The sequence below is a fragment of the Myotis daubentonii genome, chromosome 3, assembly GCF_963259705.1.
Source record: "Myotis daubentonii chromosome 3, mMyoDau2.1, whole genome shotgun sequence".
Classification (NCBI taxonomy): Eukaryota; Metazoa; Chordata; class Mammalia; order Chiroptera; family Vespertilionidae; genus Myotis; species Myotis daubentonii.
The window spans coordinates 184736489-184764187 of NC_081842.1; the positions used below are offsets into that span (position 1 = coordinate 184736489).

A 27699-nucleotide genomic window follows, 5' to 3' on the forward strand; every position below is an offset into this window, starting at 1 on the left:
GGAATTAGTGCTTTAATGTCTATTAATAATAAATGTACCATATTTTATTTTGATTTGGGAGAGAAAGGTTAGACAGCAAGCCCTGATCACTTAAGGGGGGGGGGGGGGAAGGTTAGAGAACATGGGAACACCAAAAACACACTTTGCTAACTTCATCATTTTGCTCTGAGTGGCAGCTCCGCTTATCTTCAAAAGACAAAATAGATGTTATGCACAGGGGTATTTTTGTCAATTTAGCAGAACAATGCTATGCAATATGAAACCTACCATTATATGATTTATGAAATGTTTTTAACCAACCACTTCATTATAAAGAAGTCTCATTACCTCAATTATCACTGTATAAACCACTTCATTCCAATATCGCATTTTCTGATAGATTTCACTCTACTGAAAATGGACTCCCAGGTTCCCATGACTGCCTTTGAGCCAAATCTAGTGTATCATATCTACTTTCATTCTTCTGCCACACTGTACAATTACAATTACCCCTTCTGTCTAAAACTCAATACTCATAGGATACCCAGTTCTACTGCAAAGCCTGTTTCTTCATCTATAAGATGAGAATAACAATAATCATATTCACAGAATTATTATGAAAATTAAGAACTTCTAGTTTCTAGTCTAGCCTAAAGGAGTTTATATAAGCCACCACTCCATCATAAAAAATTCTAAGAAGCTGAACAAACTGGAAAATCAACAACTCTACTTTATCAGTCAGAGAAGTGAGGTCACAGTGCAGACTACTGATTCAAAAATTAAAGAGATAGACAGCTGAATAAAGAAAATCACAACTTACTGGAGCAGGAACCATGAGCAAAACCAGCACTGGGATAAGAAAACCTGAATTATAATTGATGGGGGCTCAGAGAGATCAAGTCTGAGTTAAAAACTCCAGGGGGCCCTCCTACTTTTTATAAGTTTTATCTCCAAGAACCCTACCAGTTCCTACAGTGAATATCAGAGAAAAATTTTCTTGTGCCTCCAAAAGGAGGAGGAGAAAAGGGACCATTTTGACATATACCAGAGCATTCTATTCTAATCAGGCCTGCCCTCAGGAGAAACTATTTTGCCAGCACCAACCTGTTGGGGTTTTATTAGATGCTAATCTATCTGAAGAAAGGGTAATACTCAAATCCAGCTGGTTCTAAACTTCCATGTGGGGAAAGAGAAATATCCAATGCCATTCACCTCTTGCCATCCTGTCCCACTTAAAGGGGATCACATTAATAAATGCTGGGAATTACAAATTAAAGTAAGCAAATAAAAAATACTATTCTCTACACCTATTAGAATGGTGAAAATCCAAAACACTGACATCAAATGCTATTTAGGATGTGGAACAACAGGAACTCTCACTCATTGCTGGTGGGAATACAAAATAGCACAGCCACTGTGGAAGACAGTTTGGTGGTTTCTTACAAAACTAAACATAAATATACTCTTACCAAATATGATCCAGCAAGTGTTCCTTGCTTTTTACCCAAAGGAGTTAAAAACTTATGTCCACCCAAAACCCCGCACATAGATGTGTTTAGCAGCTTTATTCATAACTGCCAAAACCTGGAAGCAACTAAGATATCCTTTAACAGGTATTTGGATAAATAAACTATGGTACATCCATACAATGAAGTACTATTTACTTAATTTAAATAAATTAGCTATCAAGCTATGAAAAGAAATGGAGGAACTTCAAGTGCATATTTCTAAAGGAACCTTAAATGCATATTGCTAAATGAAATAAGTCAATCTGAAAAAGCTACTTACTGTATGATTCTAACTATATGATATTCTGATAAAGGCAAAATTATAGAGACAGTAAAAGGATCATTGGCTGCCAGGACTAGGGGTAGGGAAAGATGAAAAGGTGGCGCACATAGGATTTTTAGGTGAAGGGAAACTATTCTGTATGATGCTATAATGGTGGAAACATGTCATTACACATTGTCCAAACTCATAGAGTGTACACCACCAAGAGTAAACCCTAATGTAAACTATCAACTTTGGCTGATAATGTTTCAATGTAGGTTCATTAAAAAAAATAAAATAAAATAAAATTCAGCCCTAGCCGGTTTGGCTCAGTGGATAGAAAGTCGGCCTGTAGACCAAAGGGTCCCAGGTTCGATTCCAGCCAAGGGCAGGGACCTTGATTATTAGGCTCCTCCCCGGCCCAAGCCCTGGTCGGGGCATGCAAAGGAGGCAACCAATCTATGTGTTTCTCTCACATTGATGTTTCTCTCTGTCTTTCCCTCTCTCTTACACTCTCTCTAAAAAAAAAAAATCAATGGAAAAATATCCTCATGTGAGGATTAGCAAAAAATAAAATGAAAAACCAAATGTGGCTCTATCAAAATCCCAGCTGGCTTATTTGCATAAATTGACAGCTGATCCTAAAATTTATACGGAATTACAAAAACTAAGAATAGTGAAAACAATGTTAAATAATAAGAACAAAGTTGGAAGGCTCATACTTCCTGAGTTCAAAACTTATTACAAAGCTAGTGTAGTACTAGCATTAAGGATAGATATACAGATCAATGGAGCAAAATTGAAGAGTCCAGCAATAAACCCTTACACTTATGGACAATTGACTTTGGACAGGAATGGAAAGACAATGGGGAAAGAATACTCTTTTAAACAAATGGTGCTGTAACAACAGAATAGTCACACACAAAAGAATAAATGTGGGCCTTCCTTACACTATATACAAAAATAACTCCAAACGGATCATATACCTAATTGTGTGAACTAAAAATAATTCTTAGAAGAAAACATAGGAGTGAAGCTTTGTGATCTAAGCTAAACTTAAGACACAATCACTGAAAGCTAAAGTAACAAAAGAAAAAAATAAATTGGATTTCATCAGAATTCCTAACTTTTGTGTTTCAAATAACACCATCAAGAAAGTGAAAAGACAATTCACAAAATGGTTGAAAACTTTTGCAAATCATGTATCTGACAAGGGACTAGAATATATAAAGAACTCTTACAACTCAGTAATAAAGAGACAACCTGATTAAAAATGGGCACAGGATCTGAACAATCATTTTCCAAAGACGATATACAAATGACCAACAAGCACATAAAAAGATGCTCAACATGATCAGCCTGTAGAAAAATGCAATCAAAACCATACTGAGATAGTTTACTAGTATAGCCACTAGGATGGTTATAATAAAAAAATATATAAGTTTTTGGACAACATGCAGAATTTGGAACCCTTGAGCACTGCTGATGGGTACGTAAAATAGTACAAATGCTTTGGAGAACAGTTTGGCAGTTCCTCAAAAGGTTAAAAATGGAATTATATGACACAGCAATTCCACTAGTAGATGTGTGACCAAGAGAAATGAAAACACATCTATATAAAAACGTGTACACAAATGTCCTGGCAGCATTCATAAGAGACAAAAAGTAGAAACTTAAATGTTCATCAACTGATGAATGACTAAACAAAATGAGGCTGATCCATACAATGGAATATCCTATATAATAAAAGCCTAATATGCTAAGTGTCCAGTCGTCCATTTAACCAACCAAAGTGTAATATGCTAATGATATGCTAAGGCCACTCAACTACTCGCTATGACATGCACTGACCACCAAGGGGCAGACACTCTGACTGGTAGGTTAGCTTGCTGCTGGGGTCCGGCCGATCAGGACTGAGTGAGTTGGGCCAGACATGCCCTGGAGCCCTCCCGCGGTCCCTCCCCAGCCCCAATTGTACACCGGTGGGGTCCCTCGGCCTGGTCTGCACCCTCTCACTATCCGGGACCCCTCAGGATATGTTGGAGAGCCAGTTTTGGCCCGATCCCTCAGGCCAGGCCAAGGTACCCCACTGGTGCACGAATTCATGCACTGGGCCTCTAGTTTCACAATAAAAAGGAATGAAGTCTTGACACATGCTACAACATAGATGAATCTTGAAAACATTATGCTAAGTGAAAAAGGGTAGCCACAAACAAAAAAACACAACACATATTAGTATGCATATTGGATCTATTTCTCATTGTGGACGTGCCAATTAAGACCACAATGAAGTACTTCTACACACTTATCAAAATGTCTACAAGAACTACAAACCTGATGGGGTAGCTCAGTTGGTTAGAACATCGTCTCAATACATCAAGGTTGTGGGTTCGATCCCAGGAAGGGCACATAAAAGAATCAACCAATGGATGCATAAATAAGTGGAACAACAAATTGATGTTTCTCTCTCAAAAAAAATAAATCAATAAATAAAAATAAAACTGATAATACCAGGTGCTGGTAAGGATGTAGTGCAAATAGAATTCTTCTTACACATTGCTGATAGGACTGTAAACTGGTGAAACCACTTTAGAAAACTACTTAGCAACTTATTTTGAAATGCATCAAAAACCAGAATGGATTGATAAACAGATGGATGTGTGTTAAAACAAATATGGCAAAATGTTAACTGCGGAATCTAAGTGGTGAGAATATGGGTGTCCTAACAATTCTGTTGACTTCTCTGTGTTTTGAAAAGTACTGTAATAAAATGCTGTGGGAAAAACTAAACATATCCCTACCCTATTACAAAGCAATTCCACACCTGGATATATACTCAAAATAATCAGGGGCTTATATACATTATGTACATAAAAAGAATGGTCACAGCAGATTTATGCAGCCAAAAAGAAATACAAGTCAAATATACATCAATAGTAGAATTAATATAAAAATATATTTATACAATTGATAAATGAACACCAATAAAAAATAGTATGAATTATTATCACATACATATTAAGAACACAAAAAAATTTCACAATGCTGTATAAATTATTCTATTTAACTTCAAAACTAGGCAAAACACAATTATGGTTATAAGAGGTCAAAATAGTGGTTACCTTTGGGAAAGAGGTATTGACTGTTGGATGCGGTATGAGAGAGTCTTTTGGGGGGCGTGGAAGGAGGCTCTATCTTGATAGTGGTTCTAATATGTAAAAGTGCACTAAGCTATTAAGATACTATTAAAAAAATACTGCTTATTGTATGTAAACAATAAAAAGGTTTACACACACATATACAGGGTTGGCAAAAGTAGGTTTACAATTGTGAGAAGGCAAAACACAGTGTATTCTTATACTATTATTTATTAATTATTGTAGTATTTATTTGTATTACAACTGAAAACCTACTTTTGCCCACCCTTGTATATTATAGTCTAACTGCATAAGATTATAGAATTCATGCTCACCACCTGCTCATTATTTTTTTGGCTCCAAGTTACCCTACTCATAGTTTAATATGGGCAGCTCTTTTGCTTTTATTCTTTTTTGTTTGTTTGTTTTTTTGTTAATCCTCACATTTTCCTACTGATCTTTAGAGGATATTTTTTCCATTGATTTTTAGAGAGTGGAAGGGAAGGGGGGGGGGGAGAGAAACATCAATGTGAGAGAGATTTCACGTCAATTGATTGCCTCCCACATCCCCCTAACCAGGGCTGGGGATCAAACCTGCAACCCAGGTATGTGCCTTTGGCCAGGAATTGAACCCAAGACCCTTCTGTGCTCAGGCCAACACTCTAACCACTGACACCAGCCAGGGTTGCTTTTATTCCTTTTTTACACTGATGTTCACATAAGACTTCATTTAAAGTCTTCAGAACCTAAAAAGTAAGTTTGTGATTCACTGTCTTATCACAAATTGATCCTCCAACTTCAAAGTTTACATCAAACACATAATACTTGATTATACTATGTCACAATGAACTAACTATAATAAAATGCTTTATGTATAAGCATTAATTTTGGCCCCTTAACTAATATGGTAGCTTCCTCAGGAGTAAAGGATTCATTTCTCCTTTCCCCTTGGTGCCTAACATACTTGGTGACAGAAAATAGGTATCAAGCGTCCTGCTTTTTATCTTTAAAGCCTTGCAACTCAGTTTATGGTAAATTGCTTCTTCCCCACCCCTCCCCCAACAAATCCAAGAATTAATGGTTATACAAAATTATATGTAATTTTAACTAGTTGGGTCAGTTATAAAAGTCTCACTCTTCTTTTTTAAATATATTTGTATTGATTTCAGAGAGGAAGGAGAGGGAGAGAGAGAGATAGAAACATCAATGATGAGAGAAAATCATTGATTGGCTATCCCCTGCACTGGAATAGAACATGGGACCCTTCAGTCCGAAGGCTGACATTCTATCTACCAAGCCAAATCAGCTAGGGCAAAAGACTCACTCTTCTTAAAGCCATTCAGTTGTGTAAGAAATTCAGAAAATTTAATAAATTTAAAAATAAATGTATCTGGAGGATTGCTTTATTTCCCACACTTTAAGATCTCTTAGTTATCTTACTGTATGCTCTCTGGATTAAGTAACAAGATAATTACTCAACTGGCCCCTGGGAGCACACTCCAGGTTGGCTATTTAATTAAAAGATAGGTATATCTTTTATATTCATGTTAAACTAAATTCAAAGTATTCTTTTTTTTAATCCTCACTCGAGGATATGTTGTTGTTTTATTAATTTTAGAGAGAGGGAGAAAAGGAGGGAGGGATGGAGGGAGGGAGGGAGGGGGGGGGGAGATCATTCAGTTGACTCCTGTATGTGTCCCAACGGGGGATGGAACCTGAAACCTAGGTATGTGCCCTGACCAGGAATTAAACATGCAACCTTTTGGTATAGGGGACAACATTCCAACTAACTGAGCCATGTGGCCAGGGCTGAATTCAAAGTATTCATAATCAGTTAAAATAAAGGAACTCTTCTAAAACTTTAAAAGCAACATACAGCCAAATTGAATGCCAAAATCAAAAGGTCAAGCAGATTCTCCAAGAGCAGAAAATATATTTAGTTCTCCCTTATCACTTTACTTTTCAATTGCATGTAGCAATCTCTTCTGTCATTAAAAACACATACTTTGGCTGTCTGTAAGCCAGCGTTTCCTTACATCCTTCACTTACATTTCCACTTTTTGTGGGTCTTTAGAATCTTTACCACATCACTCTTAATATCATTTATCTATATATATATAAAACCCTAATATGCAAATAGAAGGGCAGAACTGAACAACTGGTCGCTATGATGTGCACTGACCACCAGGGGGCACATGCAGAATATGGTGGGCGTTGGCCACGCTGGGATGGTGGAGCAGGTGAACAAGGGCGCCAGACCAAGGAGGGGCGTTGGTTGCTGTCATTGGGGCGAGCCTCTGGTGGTTCCTGAAAATTCTTTGCTCCTGTGTACCGCGGTCCCACTCGGCACACGCACCTGCTGCCAGCGGCTGGCCCCACTTGAACCCGCTGCCAGTGCTGGAGCCACCACTTGCACCTGCTGCCAGCACCAGGTGCCAGCCCTGATTGCTCCGCACCATTAGCAGGTTCAAGCTGTGGCTGCCAGCCCCAATCATCCCTCAGGGCTTCCCCACCTATCCCTGTTCCTGAGGGGTGACTGGGGCTGGCAGCCGCCGCTCGCACCCACTGCTGGGGCCCAGCCCTGGTCCCGATCACTCAGCACCATCAGTGGGTGCAAGCGGCGGCTGCCTGTCTTATCGTCCCTGAGGGCCTCTCCACCTCCCCCTGCTCCTGAGGGGCAATCGGGGCAGCAGCTGCCACTTGCACCTGCTGCTGGCACTGGCCCCAATCACTTGGTGCTGTCAGCGGGTGCAAGCTGGGCCGGGGCCGGTGCCGGTGCCGTCAGCACGTGGGAGCAGTTCTAGCAATGCAAAGAACCTTGCACCTTTTCAGGGTGCACAAATTAGTGCACTGGGCCCCTAGTATAATAATCCTGAATTCTGAGTGTCTATAATAATATTGTAAGTGTTTGTTAAATTCATTATTAAAAGTTACTGGTAAGGAATCGACTTCTGGAAAACTGTTCTAGCCTATTTTTTAATAACCTATTTGAATAAATGAAAAAAATACATCATCCCTATATCTCTGCTTGAAGGAAGGTAATACACAAAAGATAATTAAAAATGGCTTGAGGCAAGATGACAAAGAAATACAACATTTAATTCCGATTGTATTTACAATCATCCTTTCATTCCCCTCCTCATTTAAACTTGGCTGAGGCATAATAAAGACAGAAGGGAGGCCTTAGCCGGTTTGGCTCAGTGGAGCATCAACCTGCGGACTGAAGGGTCCCAGGTTTGATACCAGTTAAGGGTACATGCCAGAGTTGTGGGCTCGATTCCCAATAGGGGGCATCCAGGAGGTAGTCAATCAATGATTCTCTCTCATCACTGATGTTTCTATTTCTCTTTCCCTCTCCCTTCCTCTCTGAAAATCAATAAAAATATTTTTTTAAAAGAATGAATTACAGCAATACTTTTAAAAAAAGACAGAGGCAGAAAGAAGGAACAAAGTTGAATAAAAAAGTCAGATAGAACCTATAGTAGCTATTCTGTGACAATTTTTCTGTTTAGAGGGAACCAAATAAAATTAAGACCTTTTTAAAAAAGAATCCCATTCTAAAGTATTGTACTAAGATTTTAAAGCTCTAAATTTTACAATAAAATGTTTCTAGAAAGCATTAACTAAAAAATATTTTAAGAAAGTCAAGTTTTCTAGATCTTATCTACCAACTTATTACCCCATCTTCTCAAGTTACCCTATAATTAGCTCTAGAATTAAAGTGACACACTGACTGTCCTACTCTTAAAGGTGCATACATGCTTAATGGCAAAAAATCAGCCTTAATTAAAGGACATCCAGAGTGGGAAATCAGGCATAAACAAACATACTCACTACAACAAAGATTATAAGTAAATAAGCAAACTTTGATAATTAAATAACCTTAGCTTATTCATTTTACAAAAACCAAGGCAAGCTAAACTACATAGAACACAAACCAAACTTGAATGAAAAAGATAAAGAGATTAACTTTCCCAAAGTTCATGCACTTTATAAATTAGAAGGGACAGGACAAAACTCGATACAGTCAGATAAAAATAGTTAATGTGGGAGAGGAAAATATCAGAACCCTTTAAAGTACAAAGGCCAAACACTAAAGCACATGATTCTGGGAACAATTTATATTGAAGCAAACAACCAGCCTAGCCACAGAGTTTAAGTCCATACGCCAAGGTTGCAGGTTTGACCCCAGGTCAGGGCACATGCAAGCAGCATCCAATGAATGCATAAATAGGTGAAACAACAAAATCAATGTCTCTCTCTTCCCCTTCCTCCTTTCTCTCTAAAAGCAATAAGTATTTTTAAAAATGCAAACTTAACACTCTTACAGAAAAACAAAACAACTGATATTCACGTTTACTCAAGTAATTGAGTGCCTACTATGTGAAAAACAGTTCTAGCAATGCAAAGATAAATCATCAGACTTGGATTCTAGTAGAGAAGATGTGATATTGTTATAATTAAAATCAAATAGGAAGGGTAAAGAGAGTGTCTGAGGAATGGTAAATGAACTACTTGAAGTTCGGAGTACTTAAAGAAGTTCGGAGTAAGAAATTATTCATGGTGGAGGAGATCAAAAAAGGATTCATGGCATTTGAGCTGGACCTCGAGAACTAGAATTTAAATTTGAAATTAAGGGATGAGTATTCATGGCAATGGGAATAGAATGAGCAAAGGCAGAGGTTGGAAAACAGAGGCATACATAGATGACAACAAACTGTTTAGTCTGACTAGAGTCAGACTTAAAAAGCTGAAAAACTATATAAGGAGCCAGATTATGACTTTGACAGAGATTTAAGACAGAGATTTTCAGTGACAAGTCATGAAGAATCATTAAGGATTAAGAGGCAAGGGATCTGATCTTGTTAGAATTTGTTCAGCAGCAAGGAATGAAATGAATGGGGAGGAGAGATGTCAATTAGGTTATTATGAGAGGTAATGAGGACCTCAATTATGGTGGTGACAATAAGAGTGAGAAGGCATAGTTCTAAGTTAGTCACTGGGTGTCCAGAGTATGTAAGGTACCATTCTACTCCACCAAGAAAATATAAAATCCAGCCCTGGCTAGTTTGGCTGAGGGGATAGAGTACTGGCCTTTGGACTGAAGGGTCCCAGGTTCAAATCTGGTCAAGGGCACATGCCTGAGTTGTAGGCTCGATCCCTAGTAGTGGGTGTGCAAGAAGCGGCCAATCGATGATTTTCTCTCATTATTGATGTTTCTCTCTCTCTCCCTCTCCTTTCCTCTCTAAAATCAATAATAATAAAAAAAATTTAAAATCTTACCTCATTCTCATTTTTAAGAAAACTATAATCTGGAAAGAAAATAATTGTTGAAGTATCAGAGCTAATTTATAAGGTAATATGATTTCCAAATAATACAAACAAAATCAGGAGTGAGAGAGGAAAATATGGTCAGGGAAGGCTTCATTAAAGAGGTTGGAGTTGATCTGCACCTCAGTGAAAAGGTAGAACTTCAAGAGGAGAAGGATAAATGTCATACATAGGGCATTTTTTTAAGTTAAATAATCTGTTCAATAAGACCAAGATATGTGAAATACATTTTGAGGTAATTTCCACCAAAATGGTAAACAAAAATAAAACATAAAAAAAATCTTCGATTACTTGAATTTAACTTCATAAAAGTATAAAAAAAAACAAGATATTACTATATTAATACAGCTCTGTATGCTTAAAAATAAGCATTTTATTATATTATAGATTTTTAAAGGAGGGGGGTTACTTTTAATAAGTTCTATAGAAGAGAGCAAACCTTTTTTTAAAAGTATCTTGAAGAAAGCTTTATTCAGTCACAATTTGAAATATCCAAAATGTTATGTTTTGTTACTTGTGAAAGAAGCTCCTCAAAACACAATATAACCTAATAAACTCTCTTCATATTTTACATGTGACAACCAGAATTTGAATTCAGATCTATCAAATTCCAAAACCAGAGCTACACTTGCATCCACTGCTATGTTAACAATAACTAATTTTACTTCTGATTTTAAATTTGAAAATGTATTCATCACAAAGTGTAGGACAGGAGGAAGAAATTAGTAATTCTCAAGTTATATAACTACTACAAAACTGAGAGAAACATATATATATACATATATATATACACATACATACATACATACATATATATTTAGACAGAAATACTGTTAAGTGGCTTTTGTTGTTGTTCAGTGAATATTAAGCTGTTTTAATAAGATGCTGCTCTTGAATTAGCATATGACGAACAGGGTTTTAGAGTAACAGTAGTACCTCAACCTATTCACATATATCTTTGGATGCTGGTCTACCTACTGGCCCTTTCTTCTTAAGGACCTTCACTCCTTATTTTTTCATGACTTATCCTCTCTCTCCAAGCATATTTCCTTTGTATCTTTCTAAACACTCCAGAAAGAGAGAATAGAGGGCATGCCAAATTTCTTTGTTTTTACCTTCTAATTCAAGAAAAGCTCTAACCTCTTTCCTCCCATTTCTCTAAGGATAAGCATTCAAGTACTTTCTCATAAAATAAATGTTCTGTTATGGAATATATACAGGGTGAACTAAATCCTAAATTATTTTATCAATAATTATTTTAAACTTTTATTTAATATTATTGAGATTTGAATTTTAGAATGGATTCCTTAAAAATGATCCATAATAAAGGGAATAAGGCAGTAGGAATACACATAGTTCTTATAAGACATTCAAATGCACTTGCCTCAAAATAAATACATTAACTCATTTTTAAAAAATCCATTCATTCAACCAATAATTGAGTGCCTAATGTGTGCCAGGCACTGTTCTAGGTACTTGTAAAACTGTTTCTTTAAAAATCCCCTTTCCTCAGGAAGCTTACCGCTTAGTGGGAGGAGAAAGATAATAAACATAATAAGTAAAGATACTGTTAGAAAGTGATAAATGCTATGGGGGGAGAGGGGGACAGAACAGAGTAAGGAAGAACTCCAGGATATTGTGGCAACCTGCAATTTAAAAAGGATGGTCAGAAAGGGTTAAAGAAAGTGTCATTTGAGTAAAAACTTGAAAAAGGTGAGGGAGTCAGCCATGGTGATACTGGGGTAAGAGCATTCCAGGCACAGAAACCAGGGCAAAGGTCCTGGAGTATCCTGGGACAAGAAAGCTGAAAAGGCTAAAGGGAAGCCAGCAGCGGGTAGAGTAGTTGAGTGTGGAGATTTATGTGTGGGGGAGCAGAGGGTACAGATTATATAGGGATTATGGGACACTGTAAGGAATTTGGCTTTTACGTTGAATGAAATGGGTATCCATAGAAGTTTGAGCAGGGTGTCATGATCTGTTGTATCAGAATCACTTAGCTGGCTGCTGAGTTAAGAACAGACTTATTGGGCCCTGGCCGGTGTGGCTCAGTTGGCTGGGTGTTGTCCCATGCACCATGCTGGTGCTCGTTGATTCCTAGTCAGGGCATGTGCCTGGGCTGCGGGCTCCATCCCCGGTGGTGTGGGGTCGTACAGGGTGCAATCAATGTCCATGTGGATGTCTCTCTCTCTCTCACCCTTCCTCTCTTTCTAAACACCAATAAAAAAATCTTTTTTAAAAAAAGGAATAGACTTATTGGGAAGGCAAGAGAGACCAGTTAGGAAGTTACAAAAAAAGCCCAAGAAAGAAATATGTACTTCCTATAAACTTTGACAGTAATGGAACAGTGATTACTTTTATGCAAAATAAAAAAATCTGTCAGATCCTGCTAATAAGAAATAACCAGAAGTTAGAGCTCTTGATATATATATATATATATATATATATATATATATATATATATATACACACACACACACACACACATATATACACACACATATATATATACACACACACACATTGTGCAACACAAACACAAAAATCTCTTCACTACAGAAAAATACCAGTGTGTTCCTTTATAATCATCTATTTCCTTTATGAAAAAAAATTTAATTCTGTTGCAGCTGAGACTATCCTTTCAAGAAATTTGTCAAAAAAAATTATTAGCCAATATTCCTGTAACTCTGCTAATTAATTATATACTATTTAAGGGGAGGGGAGTTACTTCTGTCCACTGAATATATAAATAATTTACCTTGGATTGGTGTGAAATAAATCATTCTTGAAAATCTTATTTCCTTCATGGGGAAGAGAATTTTTTCTACTAAAGTTTCTCTTTTTATGTTCCTATTTTTAAAATAAATTCTTTTCTTTCAATTGATACCAACCAAATTTGCATATCAGCATCTGGGTCATTTATTTAAGGAAAGGACAACCACAAAAAACTCCCACTGTCACAAATAACATGTTTCAAAAAATGTTCCTCCATGATACCAAAAAATAAACCCCCAAAACCTCTCATTGTCATCTAGTCCTCCTGAAAAAAGCAAATACAATTCTCAACACTATGTTATCATAAGTATAAAAGGGGCAATAAGTCAAAGATATTCAATTTGCCTGGAAAGGGGCTAGAAAACACGAAAGGAGATTTTGAAATAAAAATCCATTCCACTACAAAAAGTTGCTCATGAAACTGAAATAAGCACATACATCGTCTTACAGTATTTTGAGGTAAACAGAAAGTGGAATATAAACAATTTACTTGCTTCAAAGACTCAGAAAGACAGCCAGATTTAGCTTGTGTGTTTCTAAATTAAATCTTGATGGTTGAAAGTATTACATAGGTCCCCTTTTTTCCCCTTAGCTTGTCTTTTTTAAAGAGACTTTCCCTGTGGCAATTCTTGGGAAGAAATGGGCGTGTAAATTTACAAAACATAATACGAAATTCAAATTCATTAATTCCTTCGACATATAAGTGCGTTTCTGTGCCAAAAAGTGCCCAAAGCACTGGGCACATGCACGCTGTTCTCAAGTCTTATATATCGTTTTCACGTGTCCCAGTTACTGAGTATCTACAGGAACCAGATGCTGGGGATACGACAGCAAACAGGAGACAGACACACGGCCCCTACCTGCACGCAGTGTCCACTGCAGAAAGAGGGAAATGCCTCAAGGATGAGCCATCATCTAACAAACAAGGACAGGAACACTCAGGTAAGTGCTCCGTGTGCTGCGGATGGACGTGTGGCGGGCTCGGGAGGACACAAACAAGGGAGGGAGGGGAAGGCAGAGCCTCCAGATCGCGGTGACAGGAGCCGAGGCCTCCAGGAGGATGAGATGTTCACCTGGCCGACCTTGGGGGCAGGGCTGCGCGCACAGGGCGCCGCTGGAGCAGAGGCTCGGGAAGCCCGGATACGGACCGTGAGGTCAGCCGTGGAGGCTCCCGACGCCACAGTCAGGACTGGCTTGCATTGGCATTTAGGAAAAGCCTCCGAAGGGTTTTCTGAAAAACCAGCTCGGGTGATCAGGTTTTTCTGGTGTCGTGAGACACTGGTTTACACAGGAATGAGAAAAGAATAACACTAGGTAATGATGTCACCATGAAACAACAAAGGAGCCTGTCCAATTAGAGAACTAACTCCCTCCCCCTCAGGAAAAAAAAAAAAAATAAGCCACTTAACTCTGCAAGTCCTTCTGGGAAAAAAAGTTTTTAACCAACATCACTTAAAACCGAAGAAGCGGAGGAAAGGTTTGTTTGTATATATTATGAGTAATAACATCGACATATCTACCTTGCGTTTTCTCCAGAGGGCACAGCTCTTTATTAAATTGTGGAAACACACCAGGGGGTGCTGACCGCGGTCCAAAAAGCACTGAAACTCTTCAGAAGAAAGTCTTTGGTACCAAGGGGGAACCACGAGGAACAGAAGGTATGTTTCAAGGCATGGGTAAAGGTTCCCAAAGTTCAAGAGAACCAACTTTTATTAAGTCAAAGCGTTTCAAAGGTGTCACGGGGTGGAGCCAAGGAGGAGGGGTTTAAAACTTAATAAAAAAAAAATATGTCAACAACTAACTCTTAAAACAAACCAACCAACCACCACCAAGTAACTCTTGATCCGAGGGGACTAAGATCCCCCCTTCCCGCTCTTCTCCCAAGGAGGAGCCATGAACACCCACCAGACCCAGTGAACACAGGGGTGAGCACCCATCACAACATAACCGGGTGGGGGGCACCCACCCGACCCGCCCGCCCAGACCCCAGACCCCAGTCAGCGGTGCGGCGACACCACCTCGATTCAGGCATAAAGGCAGGAAAATGTCACTCCCAACTCCACCGCCTCGGATCCCTCCCCTCAAGGACGGAGCGCCAGCCCCGCGCCGCGCCTGGGCAGAGGTGAGGGAGCCCCATTTCTGGGAGCAGGGAGCCATCGCCCTCAGCTACAGCCCCGGGCGGGTCACCGCCCCCGGGCCAGGCCCCGCTAGGTCACGGGCGCTGACAGCCCCGAAGCCCCCTCCCCCTCGCCGACGCCGCCTCCGCTCGGCCCCTCGCACCCGCGAGCCCGCACACACCCTCCCCTACCTGATATGGCGGCGGCGGCTCCTGGTCCGGCTCCGTCCCTTCGCCGAAACTAGCCCGGTCGGACTGAGACTCGTGGAGCAGAGAGATGTCATCCGAAGTGGGGGATTTGAGGCAGTTCCCCATCTTCCGAGGCTAGGGTGTGTGATCTGGGGGTGAGGGGAGGGTGGGGGGTAAGCAGTGGCGGGGTCTTTCGTCAGCTCCGCGGTCAGCCGCGGTCAGCGAGGAGGGGTCGGCGGCAGGCCGGGGTTCAGGCGGCGGCTCCCCCGCCCCCCGGCGCCGCCAAAGCGCCGCTCATGCCAGCCCCCGGGGCGGGGGCTCAGGGCTGGGCCGCGGGCGCCGCTGGGGTCGCGGCAGGAGCCTCCAGCGAGGCGGTGATGTGGGGGGGGGGGCGGGCGGGGAGACCAGACGCTTCCCCACCCCGCCCCCCCGCGGGGCGGCGGCGGCCACGGAGCCGCTGGGCCTAATCCAGGTCAGGAGCAGGGGGTGCGGCCGTCGCGGCTGCCTCAGCTGCTGCCTCAGCTGCCGCTGCCCCTGCAGACGCCGGAGCCGCGGCCGCGGGCCTCATCCTACTCCGCCTCCGAGCGGCGGCGGCGGCGGCGGCGGCCAAAACGAGGCCAGCTGCGGCCTGCGTCACGCCGCCGTGCGTGCCCTGGTCCCGCCCCCGGCGCCGGAGGCGTGGCAGCTCCGGCCGCGCTTCCCCCGCCCTCCGCTGCTCTCGGGGCTGCGTCTCTTCCTGCTGACTCTCAGGTTCGGTCCCCGACTCCGAGACCTTTGAAGTCTCCTCCCCACAGCCCCTCTCCCTCCCCGCTTGTCTCGGCTCTTACTTGTGCTCTCTCCTGTCCCGAGTCTTCTCACCACCTTCTGCCCGGTGATCCTTGAACAAACTTAGAGCAGAATGTATCACTCCCATAGTTAAATGGTAAATGCCCCACCCCCCTTTATCCTTTCAAGTCCAAACTCACCAATGAACCTTTCCTATCGATCCAGTCACTTCCTTATCCTCCTACGTCACAGCCAGAGAGATTCTTCCTCCAGTTGCATAGCTCAGATTGTTCTGTGTCTTTGCTTTCTCACCATCATAGTCCAAGCCACCATCATTTCTCACCCACACTATTGCAGTGCTCTCAAAGCTGTTCTCCCTGCTTTCACCGTTGCCCCCATCCAATCCATTATAGGCACAGTTGAATTATCTTTTTAAATGTAAGTCTGATGACATTCTGTTTAAAACCTTCAATAGCTTCCCAATACTGTTGTGACTAAATTATTAATTCTCAAATGGTTTAAAAATCTGCCTACCTCCCTAAACTTATTAGCAGCATTGTCTCCTCACATATTCTAAACTCTAGGCTGTCTAAATACTTTCCCTTATCTAGAAAACTGTTCCCTTTGGTCGAGGCCTTTACTCACGTTCTTTTTTTTAAAAAAAAAAAAAAGTATATTGTTATTGATTTCAGAGAGGAAGGGAGAGGGACAGAGAGATAGAAACATCATTGATAAGAGAGAATCATTGATTGGCTGCCTCCTGCATTCCCCATACCTGGGACCAAGCCTGCAACCCAGGCATGTGCCCTGACTGGGAATCAAACGGTAGCCTCCTGGTTCATAGGTCGACACTCAACCACTGAGCCATGCTGGCCCAGGCTACTCATGTTGTTCTTTAACAGAAACTCATTCCAGACCTTCTACCTCTTTCAGGCTAATCATTATCCCCACTGAGCCTTCTTGGAGCAATTCTCCCAGGAAACCTCTCCTGACCCTCAAGTCTGGGTTAGTCTCCTCTGTGGCTTTTCTCTGTCACAGTGTGATCAAGCTGCGTTATCTGTCCCTCCTCTGTGCAAGGCCTGGCACATTGCCTAAGGTACAGTAGGCTCCTTCTTGGTCGAATGAACAGAACTCAAAAAGCAATGAATGTATGCAAAAGAAGGCAACAAGAAAGTTGAGAGTTCTCCTAATATTCACTCAACAAGAAGACAAGAGGCAGGTCTTCACTCCCTTTCTTTTATGCACCATTTCCTGATTTCATTTATTTCCTTATTTAAATTTATTTATGTATTTATTTATTCTCCAGAACCTATGCTAAGCACTAGGAAAACTTATTTACCAGACCTGGCTTGTTGCTAATGGAGCTCAGAGTTCCCCTGGGAAGACAAACAGATGAGCCCTCTGCCTCACCCACCAAGTGAAAGGGCAAGGACTACGCCTTCCACCTTGCCCCAGGGTAAGGGCTAAGCCCTCCACCTTGCCCCAGGGTAAGGGCTATGCCCTCCATCTTGCCCCAGGGTAAGGGCTATGCCCTCCATCTTACCTTGGCCATGTGCTCAGCAAGGCTTCTTCCCGGAAGCCAAGCCTCTGCTAGCCACACCCAGGACTTCTTTAAACTAACCAATGACAATCAAGGGAAGTCGCCATAGATATGACCACATCCTGTGTAACAAGACACCGACTTGCGCCTGGCCAATCGGCAGGGCCCACAGTCCTTTCTCCTCCCCTTACCCCAACCCCCTATAAAACCTCTCTCCACACAGAGTTTTCCCTCTCTCTCGGCCACTAGGCTTACCGATGCTTCGGTGAGTGTGGTCAGGGAGCCGAACTAGTTCGAAATGAAGGACTCTGCTTTTGCATCGGACTCGCTGGCTCTCTGGTGGGCTTTTTGGGAACCTTGAAATCTGGGCACAACACAAGGAGTTGTAGAAGGCCTAGAGGACAGTGATTAGACCATTTGGGTGAGGACCTAAAAGGATTCTTGGAATCCCTATTCTACAAAATCACTATCTGACTTAAATGCACTCATATCCCATGTTAAATATAACCCTTTTGCTGTGTTGGGGTCCAGCCCCAGCAGGTCCAGGGGTTCCCAAAGGTGTGGTCGGAGTCTTTGAAGAAGGAATGACACAGAGACAGCGTTCATATGATCAGCATAGCTAGCTTCTCCCTTTATTGTCCTGTTACCTCTGTATTTATACCATTTGATCCTATAAGCATGCCTCTATAATCACATCATGGTATGTTTTGGGTAACTTTCTACAGTTCCTTGTTTCATTTCCATAGTTTCTTATCTGACCTTTGCCAAAAATCCCATCTCCATCTAGTTCTGTTGATTTTAATCCTATCCATTCTATTCCAAAGGTGTTATCTCCACTCCAAGGTCACTACTCTACTGTTCTGTTAAGCTGCAAGGAAGTAACTGAAGGAGATTATCCTAAGTAAAGATTATGTAGTTTAAGCGTGCTTGTTCCTAGTTAAGGTGACTAACTACCCGCCTGGCACTTAGTTAAGGTGTTTTACTGATTTATTCTCTTCCTTAGTCCTGTTAATCCCTAACTCCAGGGAAAAATCCCCACCGGGGGAAACAACCTTTCTTGGGGAGGTGGTCCTGGTTAAAACACATAGCGCTAAGAGGGGGAGCAAACATATGCCATATACACCAGGTCCCTTGAAACATATGCTGTACAGATGTTTCTTCCCTTCAGTGACTATGTCAAGCAGCAAGGGTGGACCAGCTTCCAGCATTGCTGTATGCCCTCTTCTCCAAGACTTGCCTTCTTTCCCATTAATAGCTCCCACCTAAATAGGTGTATAACTTAGGCCGTGTTTGCATCAGCATCTTTCACACATCCCCCCCCCAATGATTGCTTAATTCTCTCTAGCTTGGAAAAATGAAATCATTGGATCCTTTGGGCAGAAAATTTCAGGCACAGGCCTCTTCCCCCCCATTGCCATTTTCCTTGTATCCTCTGAACTATTGCAACAGCTTCTTAAGAATGCCCCTGCTTCTGAATCATTAATCTGTTTTCCACACTACTGCCATGAGAAATGTGATCAGAGAGCATTCATAGACTTGTGGTTCAGAAATATTGCATGGCCTTGAGGCTTTGCACCATTTAGTTCCATCCTTATTTCCAGCTCCAATGAGGCATCCTTATACCCCAGCCACATCACACTACTTGCCATGCCCTGTTTTCACTATGCTTTTCCACCTCTGACTTTTGACATGCTATCCCTTCTGTTGAAATTCAGCCATCTTTTAAGACCACTTTTTAAAATTATTTTTTAATTGATTGATTTGTTTGAGAGGGGTGGGAGAGGGAGAGAGAGAGAATGGGAGATCAAATTATTGTTCCACTTATTTATACATTCATTGGTTGATTCTTGAATGTGCCATGACTGGGAATCAAACCCACAACCCTGGCACAGTGGGACTACACTCCAACCGAGCCACCCAGCCAGGGCTAAGACCACTTTCTTTACACAGCTGTCCTTGATTTCACTTAACTGGAATATATGTAACAATATAAAATAAGTGGGATCTGTTATATTGTGTATATCTACATATCATAAATGAATTTCAATGTAATTTTTAATAAATATAATCATAGCTGCCATTTATTAGCTTAAGCCAGACACATTAAAGCCCTGAAAGGTACATATTGATATTCTTGTTTTGTAGGAACAGAAACATGGCTTCACATTGAGGCAGGTCAGTAAGCCAGGATAAGTGGAATAGGGAAACAGACAGATAGTTAAATGGCCAAGCAGTTTATAGCCATTTAGTAAATCGCAAAATCCTATTTTCCCTTACCAAGGACAGTTAAGAGTAAATGGTTTACACTTCTACTCTCCAACCAGAGGGTAAATAGCTTAAATCTCCCTTCTCAGAGAGATAGGCAGCAGAAATTCATTAGTGCCATTTGTGCCAACCACACCCAAGACAATGAAGTTAAGAAAATAAACCAAATTTTGGCACATCAGCATAAAGCTGAGGAATATACTATTGAGATCCTCCCCAAGACCTCCGCTAAACTCCCAAACTTTAAAACCCTCAAAGAAGAAGGTCCCTGCACATGCTTTCCCTCTCCCGAGCAAGTGCTTTTCTCTCCGGAATCATTAAGGGTTCCCACGAGAGTTGCAACTGGGGCGAGGGGGGTGGGGGTGGGCAATGAGCAGTAGCAATTCATATCTGAACCTGTCTCCAAGGCCACCTCTTCTCTGACTTTTCAGTAAGCCAACAGCAACCCCACCTTGGCTCACTTTTTTCCTATCATGTCTCTAGAGAGCCAAAGCAGCCCCACCAAGGCTCTCTCCTGTTGGTTGTTGGCTGCTATTGATTGATTGATTGATTGATTGATTTTAAAGAGGAAAGAAGGGAGAGGAACATCAATGTGAGAGAAAAATATCGATTGGTTGGCTCCCATATGAACCCCAACCAGGAATCGAACCAGCAACCTTCCCATGCACAGGACAATGCTCCAACCCAACTGAGTCACACCAGCCAGGGCCTGTTGGCTTCTTTTATCCTAAGCCCTTCCTTGTTTCACTATCCCCAGCTTTAAGGAATATACTCTCAAAGTCACCTGGACTTGTGTTGTGAAATCTTTCCTACACAAAGTAAAAAACCCACATACTGTAGACTGGCCAGAGGCAGACCCACTCTGGGTCTGGTTCCAGTCTGGTAACAACATAGCTATTCAGTAGTAAAGCCAGGATTTGAATCATATACAAGTTGCCTTTATTAGGCTGTGGGAATGGACTACATCTTTTTTCATCATGATATTCCTCCTTCAGTGTGTAAAAACAAGGGGATGGGAAAGATTTATCTTGAATGCCTTTGACATCCACATGTACCTTTGTAAGGAGGTAGCTATTCAATGATCTCTCTTTCTAACCCAACTTTAGAAAGGACCTCTTGGGAAGTGCCCTGTAGACCAGAGTGTGAACTAAGCACAAAACATAATTTAAAATCGGAAATAGTAACCAGGGCTATTGCAGTGACCAAGACTCTCCTTGACCTAACTCTGCCGGGCTCCTCTAAGCCTTAAAGGCCCTGGCCTTGGGTTCTGTGCTTGACCCACTTATTCCAGTTTAGCCAAAATCTCCCACCCTAGGTATCTGACCACCTTGACCTGACTTGAGCAAAAATCCTACCAAGTAGGTTTGGCTAGAATTCCCCTTATCTCCAACGTCTCCTCTTAGTAATTTAGCATCCACTGACTCCCCACCTTTACTTTACCATAATCCCCACTTGTTCTTTTTTTAAAAAATATATTTTTTATTGATTTCAGAGAGGAAGGGAAAGGAGAAAGAGATAGAAACATCAATGAGGAGAGAGAATCATCTATTGGCTGCCTCCTGTGTGCGCCACACTGGGGATCAAGCCCACATCCCAGGTATGTGCTCTGACTAGGAATTGAACCATGACCGCCTGGTTCATAGGTCAACATTGAGCCATGCTGGCTGGGCCCCATTTCTTCTTTTTGCATTCACAGTGGAGTGCAGTTCTATACTGAGGTCTCTCTTCCCCTACTGCAATAGTTCCTGAATAAAATTTGCCTTCACCACTTTAACTTTTGACTGGCTCTGGTTTTCTCTGACAGTAGGTCTAAAGCAAAATCAGATATGAGAGCCAGATTTTCAAAAAGAATAGAATTTATTTTTTAGAGCAGTTTTAGATTCACATCACTATTAAGCAGAAGGTACGGAGATGTACCATTTACAGCCTGTCCCCATACATGCATAGCTTCCCCATTATCAACATTCTGCACCTGAATGATGCATTTGTTACAATGATGAATCTACAAGGACACATCAATATCACAAAATCCTTGCTTACATTAGTTTCACCCTTGGTGTTGTACATTCTATGACATTGTTGTGGGAGAGAACATTGATTGGTTGCCTTCTTAGGTGCTCTGCCTAGGGATAGAACTCACAACTTAGGTATGTGCCATGACCAGGAATCAAACCTGCAACCTTTCAGTATGTGGGACAACATTCCAATTAGTTGAGGCACACCAGCCAGAGTCCTTTTTCATTTTTGATGTTAGTAATGTGTGTCCTCCCTCTTTTTTTCTTAGCCTGGTTAAAGGCTTATCACTTTCATTATTTACTAGAGGCCCAGTGCACAAATTAGTGCACAGATGGGGTCTTGGGCTGGCCTGCGGAGATCGGGCTCCAGCTTGCGCCTCCAGCCTCACAGCACTGCAGCACTGCCTGGCACTCCACCTTGGCCTGGTGCCGCCCCCTCATCTATTCTACCATCCTACCTGCAGGGTGATTAATCAGGGCTGGGTGGCAGCCCCAGCCCTTGCCGCTGGTTGCTGTCTGCGAGGCTATCAGTTGGGCAATCAGTTGGGGCCAGGCCCCCTGCCAGGCTCCCTCAGTGCCTGGGAGCCGGGCAGCGGCCCACCCCTCTGCCACTGCCACTGCAGGGCGATTGGGCCCCGGCTTGCACCTGCCTTGGCCTGGCACCTCCCACTCACCTGCTCCACCATCCTGCCGCAGTCCCGCTCTTGTCAGGGCCCATTGGGGCCAGCAGTGCCTCCACTGCCACCTGTGTCACCGATGCCCACCATGTTCCACACCGCCCCCTGGTGGTCAGCACATGTCATAGGAAGCAGTTGGACTCCTGGTCTCCTGGTCAAATGACGGACGGCCCGAGGGGACAATTTGCATATTAGGCTTTTATTATATAGGATAGTATATTATTGTGGTTTTGTTCTTAATATTTTTAAAATCTATTTTTATTGATTTTAGAGAGGAAGGGAGGGAGAGAGAGAAACATCAATGATGAGAGAGAATCATTGCATGCCCCACACTGGGGATCGAGCTCCAACTTGGACATTTGCCCTGACCAGGAATAGAATCTCCTGGTTCAGAGGTTGACAATCAAACACTGAGCCACACCAGCCAGACTATCTTGTAGTTTTGATTTGCATTTACCTAAAGATCAGTGAGCTGAGCATCTTTTCATATGCTTATTGGTCACTCTTATAGCTTCTTTGGAAAAATGTCTATTCAAGTCCTTTTCCCATTTTTGAATTGTGTTGTGTTGTTGAGTTTTAGAAGTTCTGTATACTTTGGATATTAAGCCCTAACCAGGTATATGATTTGCCAGTATTGTCTCTCATTTTGTGGTTTTCCGTGTTACTCTGTTGATAATGTCTTTTGTTGCACAATTTTAAAAAGGTTTCATAAAGTCCAAGTTGTCTATTTTTTCTTTTGTTATCTATGTCCCTGGTGTCATAGCTAAGAAATCATTGCCAAGTCCAGTGTTATGAAGCTTTTAAATATATATATATATATTTTAGAGAGGAATGAAGATAGAGAGAGAAATAGAAACATCAATGATGAGAGAGAGTCGTTCATCAGCTGCCTCCTGCACGCTCCACACTGGGGATAGAGATCACAACCCAGGCATGTACCCTAACGGGAATCAAACTGAGACCTCCTGGTTCATAGGTCTATGCTCAACCACTGAGCCATGCCAGCTGGGCTGAAACTTTTGACCTACATTTTCTTCTAAGAATTTTATTGTTTTAGGTCTTACATTTAGGCCCTTGATCTATTTTGAGCTAATTTTTTTATGGTGTTCACTACACTACTTCATTATTTTGTGTATCTATATTTTTTCCAGCACTATTTGTAAAAAAAATTGTCCTTTCCCCATTAAATGGTCTAGATGCCCTTGTAAAAAAAAAAATCATTGACTACATACATAAGGGTTTATTTCTGAGCTTTCTATTTTATTCCATTGGTCTATATGGCTGTCTTTATGCCAAGACCACACTGTTTTTTTGTTTTGTTTTGTTTTTTTTTAATTAAATCTTTATTGTTCAGATTATTACATTTGTTCCTCTTTTTTTTTCCCCCCATAACTCCCCTCCTCCCAGTTCCCGCCCCACCCTCCGCCCTCACTCCCCACCCACTGTCCTCATCCATAGGTGCACGATTTTTGTCCAGTCTCTTCCCACATCTCCCACACCCCTTTCCCCCCCAAGAATAGTCAGTCCATTCCCTTTCTATGTCCCTGATTCTATTATAATCAACAGTTCATTCTGTTCATCAGATTATTTATTCACTTGATTCTTAGATTCACTTGTTGATAGATGCATATTTGTTGTTCATAATTTGTATCTTTACCTTTTTCTTCCTCTTCCTCTTCTTAAAGGATACCTTTCAGCATTTCATATAATCCTGGTTTGGTGGTGATGAACTCCTTTAGCTTTTCCTTATCTGTGAAGCTCTTTATCTGACCTTCAATTCTGAATGATAGCTTTGCTGGATAAAGTAATCTTGGTTGTAGGTTCTTGGTATTCATCACTTTGAATATTTCTTGCCACTCCCTTCTGGCCTGCAAAGTTTCTGTTGAGAAATCAGCTGACAGTCGTATGGGTATTCCCTTGTAGGTAACTGAGTTTCTTTCTCTTGCTGTTTTTAAGATTCTCTCTTTATCTTTTGCTCTTGGCATTTTAATTATGATGTGTCTTGGTGTGGTCCTCTTTGGATTCCTTTTGTTTGGGGTTCTCCGCGCTTCTTGGACCTGTAAGTCCATTTCTTTCACCAGGTGGGGGAAGTTTTCTGTCATTATTTCTTCAAATAGGTTTTCAATATCTTGCTCTCTCTCATCTTCTGGCACCCCTATAATTCTGATGTTGGTACGCTTGAAGCTGTCCCAGAGGCTCCTTACACTATCCTCGCATTTTTGGATTCTTTTTTCATTTTGCTTTTCCAGTTGGATGTTTTTTGCTTCCTCGCATTTCAAATCATTGACTTGATTCTTGCGCTCCTCTGGTCTGCTGTCGGGCGTCTGTATAATATTCGTTATTTCAGTCTGTGTGTGCTTAATTTCTAGTTGGTTCCCCAATATAAGATCGAGGGTCTTATTAGTTTTCGTGTAGATCTCATTAAGTTTATCGGCAGCTTCTAAACAGTTCTTGAGAGACCTTAAAAGTGTGGTTCTGAACTCTATTTCTTCCATTGACAATTTTGTCCTGTTTCTTTGTCTCCGCATTTTGTTATGCTTCCTTGGTGCACCCCCTAGCGGTCTTTGTTCGCAGTCTTATAGATAAATCTTGATTGTTGTAGCTAATTCCAGGGAGGGTTTGACCTCCAGGCCAAGTGGCTATGAGAATCAGCTGTGTCAGCAGTGAGAGAACTTCTGTCCTCTAGGGAGGTGCTAATCTAGCCTTTGCCTGAGGCTATCCGGCAAATGGTTCTGCGCTGGGCTTGGGCGGGGCGGGTCGCACAGGATCAACAGGGTGGGCCGGAGAGAGCAGTTATGGCGGCTCTCAGTCCTGTCCCCAGGGGCTCTGCCTCTCTGAGTCCCAGCACCCGCTGCAAAGCTCGGAGAGAAAGCTGCACTCGCTCTGACCGAAGCCAGACAGTCCCGCCTCTCCCGTTTGAGTCTGGGTCCCTAAAGACTCGCCCGGATCTGGTGCTCAGAGTCTGCGACTCCCTCCCGATTGAAAACAACAACCGCGCCCTCCGCCGCCAGCCCGCTCCGCGCACTCCGCACCTCAGAATTTGACTTCAGCACTGCGCCTCCTCTGAGTGTCCGTATGCGTTTCTCTTTCCTCCTAGTTGTAGGACTTCCACTCAGCCAGCGTTCCTGTGGTTCTGGGTGATGTCCCTTCCGTTTTTTGGTTTCACTTTTGAAGTAGTTGTTCAAAGCAGCAAACTCCGGCGTTAACCTATGCCGCCATCTTGGTTCTCCATCTCAAGACCACACTGTTTTGTTTACTCTAGCTATATAGTAATTTTGAAATAGGAAGTGTGAACTCCCCAGTTTTGTTTTTCTTTTTCAGGATTATTTTGGCTATTTAGGGTCCCTTGAAATTCCAAATAAATTTTAGGGTGGTTTTTTCTTTCTGTGAAAAAAAAAGTAGTTGGGATTTTGATAGGGATTATATTGAATCTGTAAATTGTTTTGGGTAATATTTACACTTTATGAATATTAAGACTTCCATTCCATGAACATGAGATGTATTTCCATTTATTATGTCTTCTTAGTTTCTTTCAGGGATGTTTCATAGTTTTCATTGAATTAGTGTTTTAGTCCTTGGTTAAGCTAATTCTAAGTATTTTATTCTTTTTGTTGCTATTGTTAAATTATTTTTTTAACTTCCTTTTTAAATTGCTCATTGTTAGTATATAGAAATGCAACTGATATTTGTGTTGACTCTGTATCCAGCTACTTTGGTGAATTTATTAATTAGTTCTAACAGTGTTTTTTTTTTTTTTAATCTTTAGGGTTTTCTACTTATAAGATTATATCATCTGCAAATAGAGATAATTTTACATTATCCTTTGGATGCCTCTATTTCTTTTTCTTGCCAAATTGCTCTGGCTAGGAGAACCAAGATGGCAGCATAAAGAATAATAGAGAATAATATACAGAGAGTCAACAGTAGACTAGAGGATCCCAAGAATCAAGTCAAAGATTTGAAATACGAGGAAGCAAAAAACACCCAACCGGAAAAGAAAAAAGAAAAAATAATTCAAAAATATGAAGATAGTGTAAGGAGCCTCTGGGACAACTTCAAGCGTACCAACATCCGAATTATGGGGGTGCCAGAAGAAGAAAGAGAGCAAGATATTGAAAACCTATTTGAAGAAATAATGACAGAAATCTTCCCCTACCTGGTGAAAGAAATAGACTTACAAGTCCAGGAAGCACAAAGATCCCCAAACAAAAGGAATCCAAAGAGAACCACCCCAAGACACATCATAATTAAAATGCCAAGGGAAAAAAACAAAGAGAGAATCCAAAAAGCAGCAAGAGAAAAACAGTTATGTACAAGGGAGTACCCATATGACTGTCAGCTGATTTCTCAACAGAAGCTATGCAGGCCAGAAGGGGGTGGCCCTAACCAGTTTGGCTCAGTGGATAGAGCTTCGGCCTGCAGACTTAGGGTCCCAGGTTTGATTCCTGTCAAGGGCATGTGCCTTGGTTGTGGGCACATCCCCAGTAGAAGGTGTGGCAGGAGGCAGCTGATCGATGTTTCTCTCTCATTGATGTTTCTAGCTCTCTATCCCTTTCCCTTCCTCTCTGTAAGAAATCAATAAAAAATATATATCTAAAAAAAAAAGAAATATTCAAAGTGATGAATAGTAAGAACCTACAACCAAGATTACTCTGCCCAGCAAAACTATCATTTAGAATTGAAGTTCAGATAAATAGCTTCACAGACAAGAAAAAGCTAAAGGGGTTCATTACCACCAAACCAGTATTATATGAAATGCTGAAGGGTATTCTTTAAGAAGAGGAACAGGAAGGAAAAGGTAAAGATAAAAAATTATGAACAAAGTGACAACAAATACATATCAACAAGTGAATCTAAAAATCAAACAAATAAAAAATCTGATGAACAGAATAAACTGGTGAATGTAATAGAATCAGGGGCATGGAAAGGGAGCGGATTGACAATTCTCAGGGGGAAGAGGGCGTAGGGGTGTGTGGGAAGAGTTGGACAAAGATCTTACACCTATGGATGAGGGCAGTGTGGGGGCAAGGGCCTGGGGTGGGGTGGGAACTGGGTGGAGGGGAGCTATGGAGGGAAAAAAGGAACATCTGTAATAATCTGAACAATAAAGATTAAAAAATATCGCTCTGGCTAGAACTGCCAG

At 41.6% G+C, this 27699-nt stretch overlaps 2 protein-coding genes and 1 long non-coding RNA gene across 4 annotated transcripts in view; 1 reads left to right on the forward strand and 2 right to left on the reverse strand.

The window, feature by feature from the left end:
* RNF11 (ring finger protein 11) overlaps nt 1–16236 on the reverse strand; it is a 39308-nt gene extending 23072 nt beyond the window's left edge. Inside the window, exons 1-2 of one of the 2 annotated variants that reach the window (XM_059689605.1) lie at nt 16122–16236; nt 15298–15443 (exon numbers count right to left, since the gene is read on the reverse strand). In XM_059689605.1, the coding sequence (XP_059545588.1) occupies nt 15298–15420 (123 nt within the window). In that variant the 5' untranslated portion in view covers nt 15421–15443; nt 16122–16236. Of the gene's footprint in view, nt 1–15297; nt 15900–16121 lie in introns of those variants that run through there. The other variant, XM_059689604.1, reaches the window with a different exon arrangement.
* The window catches only part of LOC132231104 (calmodulin-like), a 428233-nt gene that overhangs the window by 229607 nt on the left and 170927 nt on the right, over nt 1–27699 (reverse strand). The window lies entirely within an intron of this gene.
* LOC132229497 (uncharacterized) lies at nt 17976–27562 on the forward strand. The gene is made up of 3 exons (XR_009451695.1): nt 17976–18020; nt 21357–21461; nt 26323–27562. It is a non-coding gene; the product is annotated as an uncharacterized LOC132229497 (long non-coding RNA).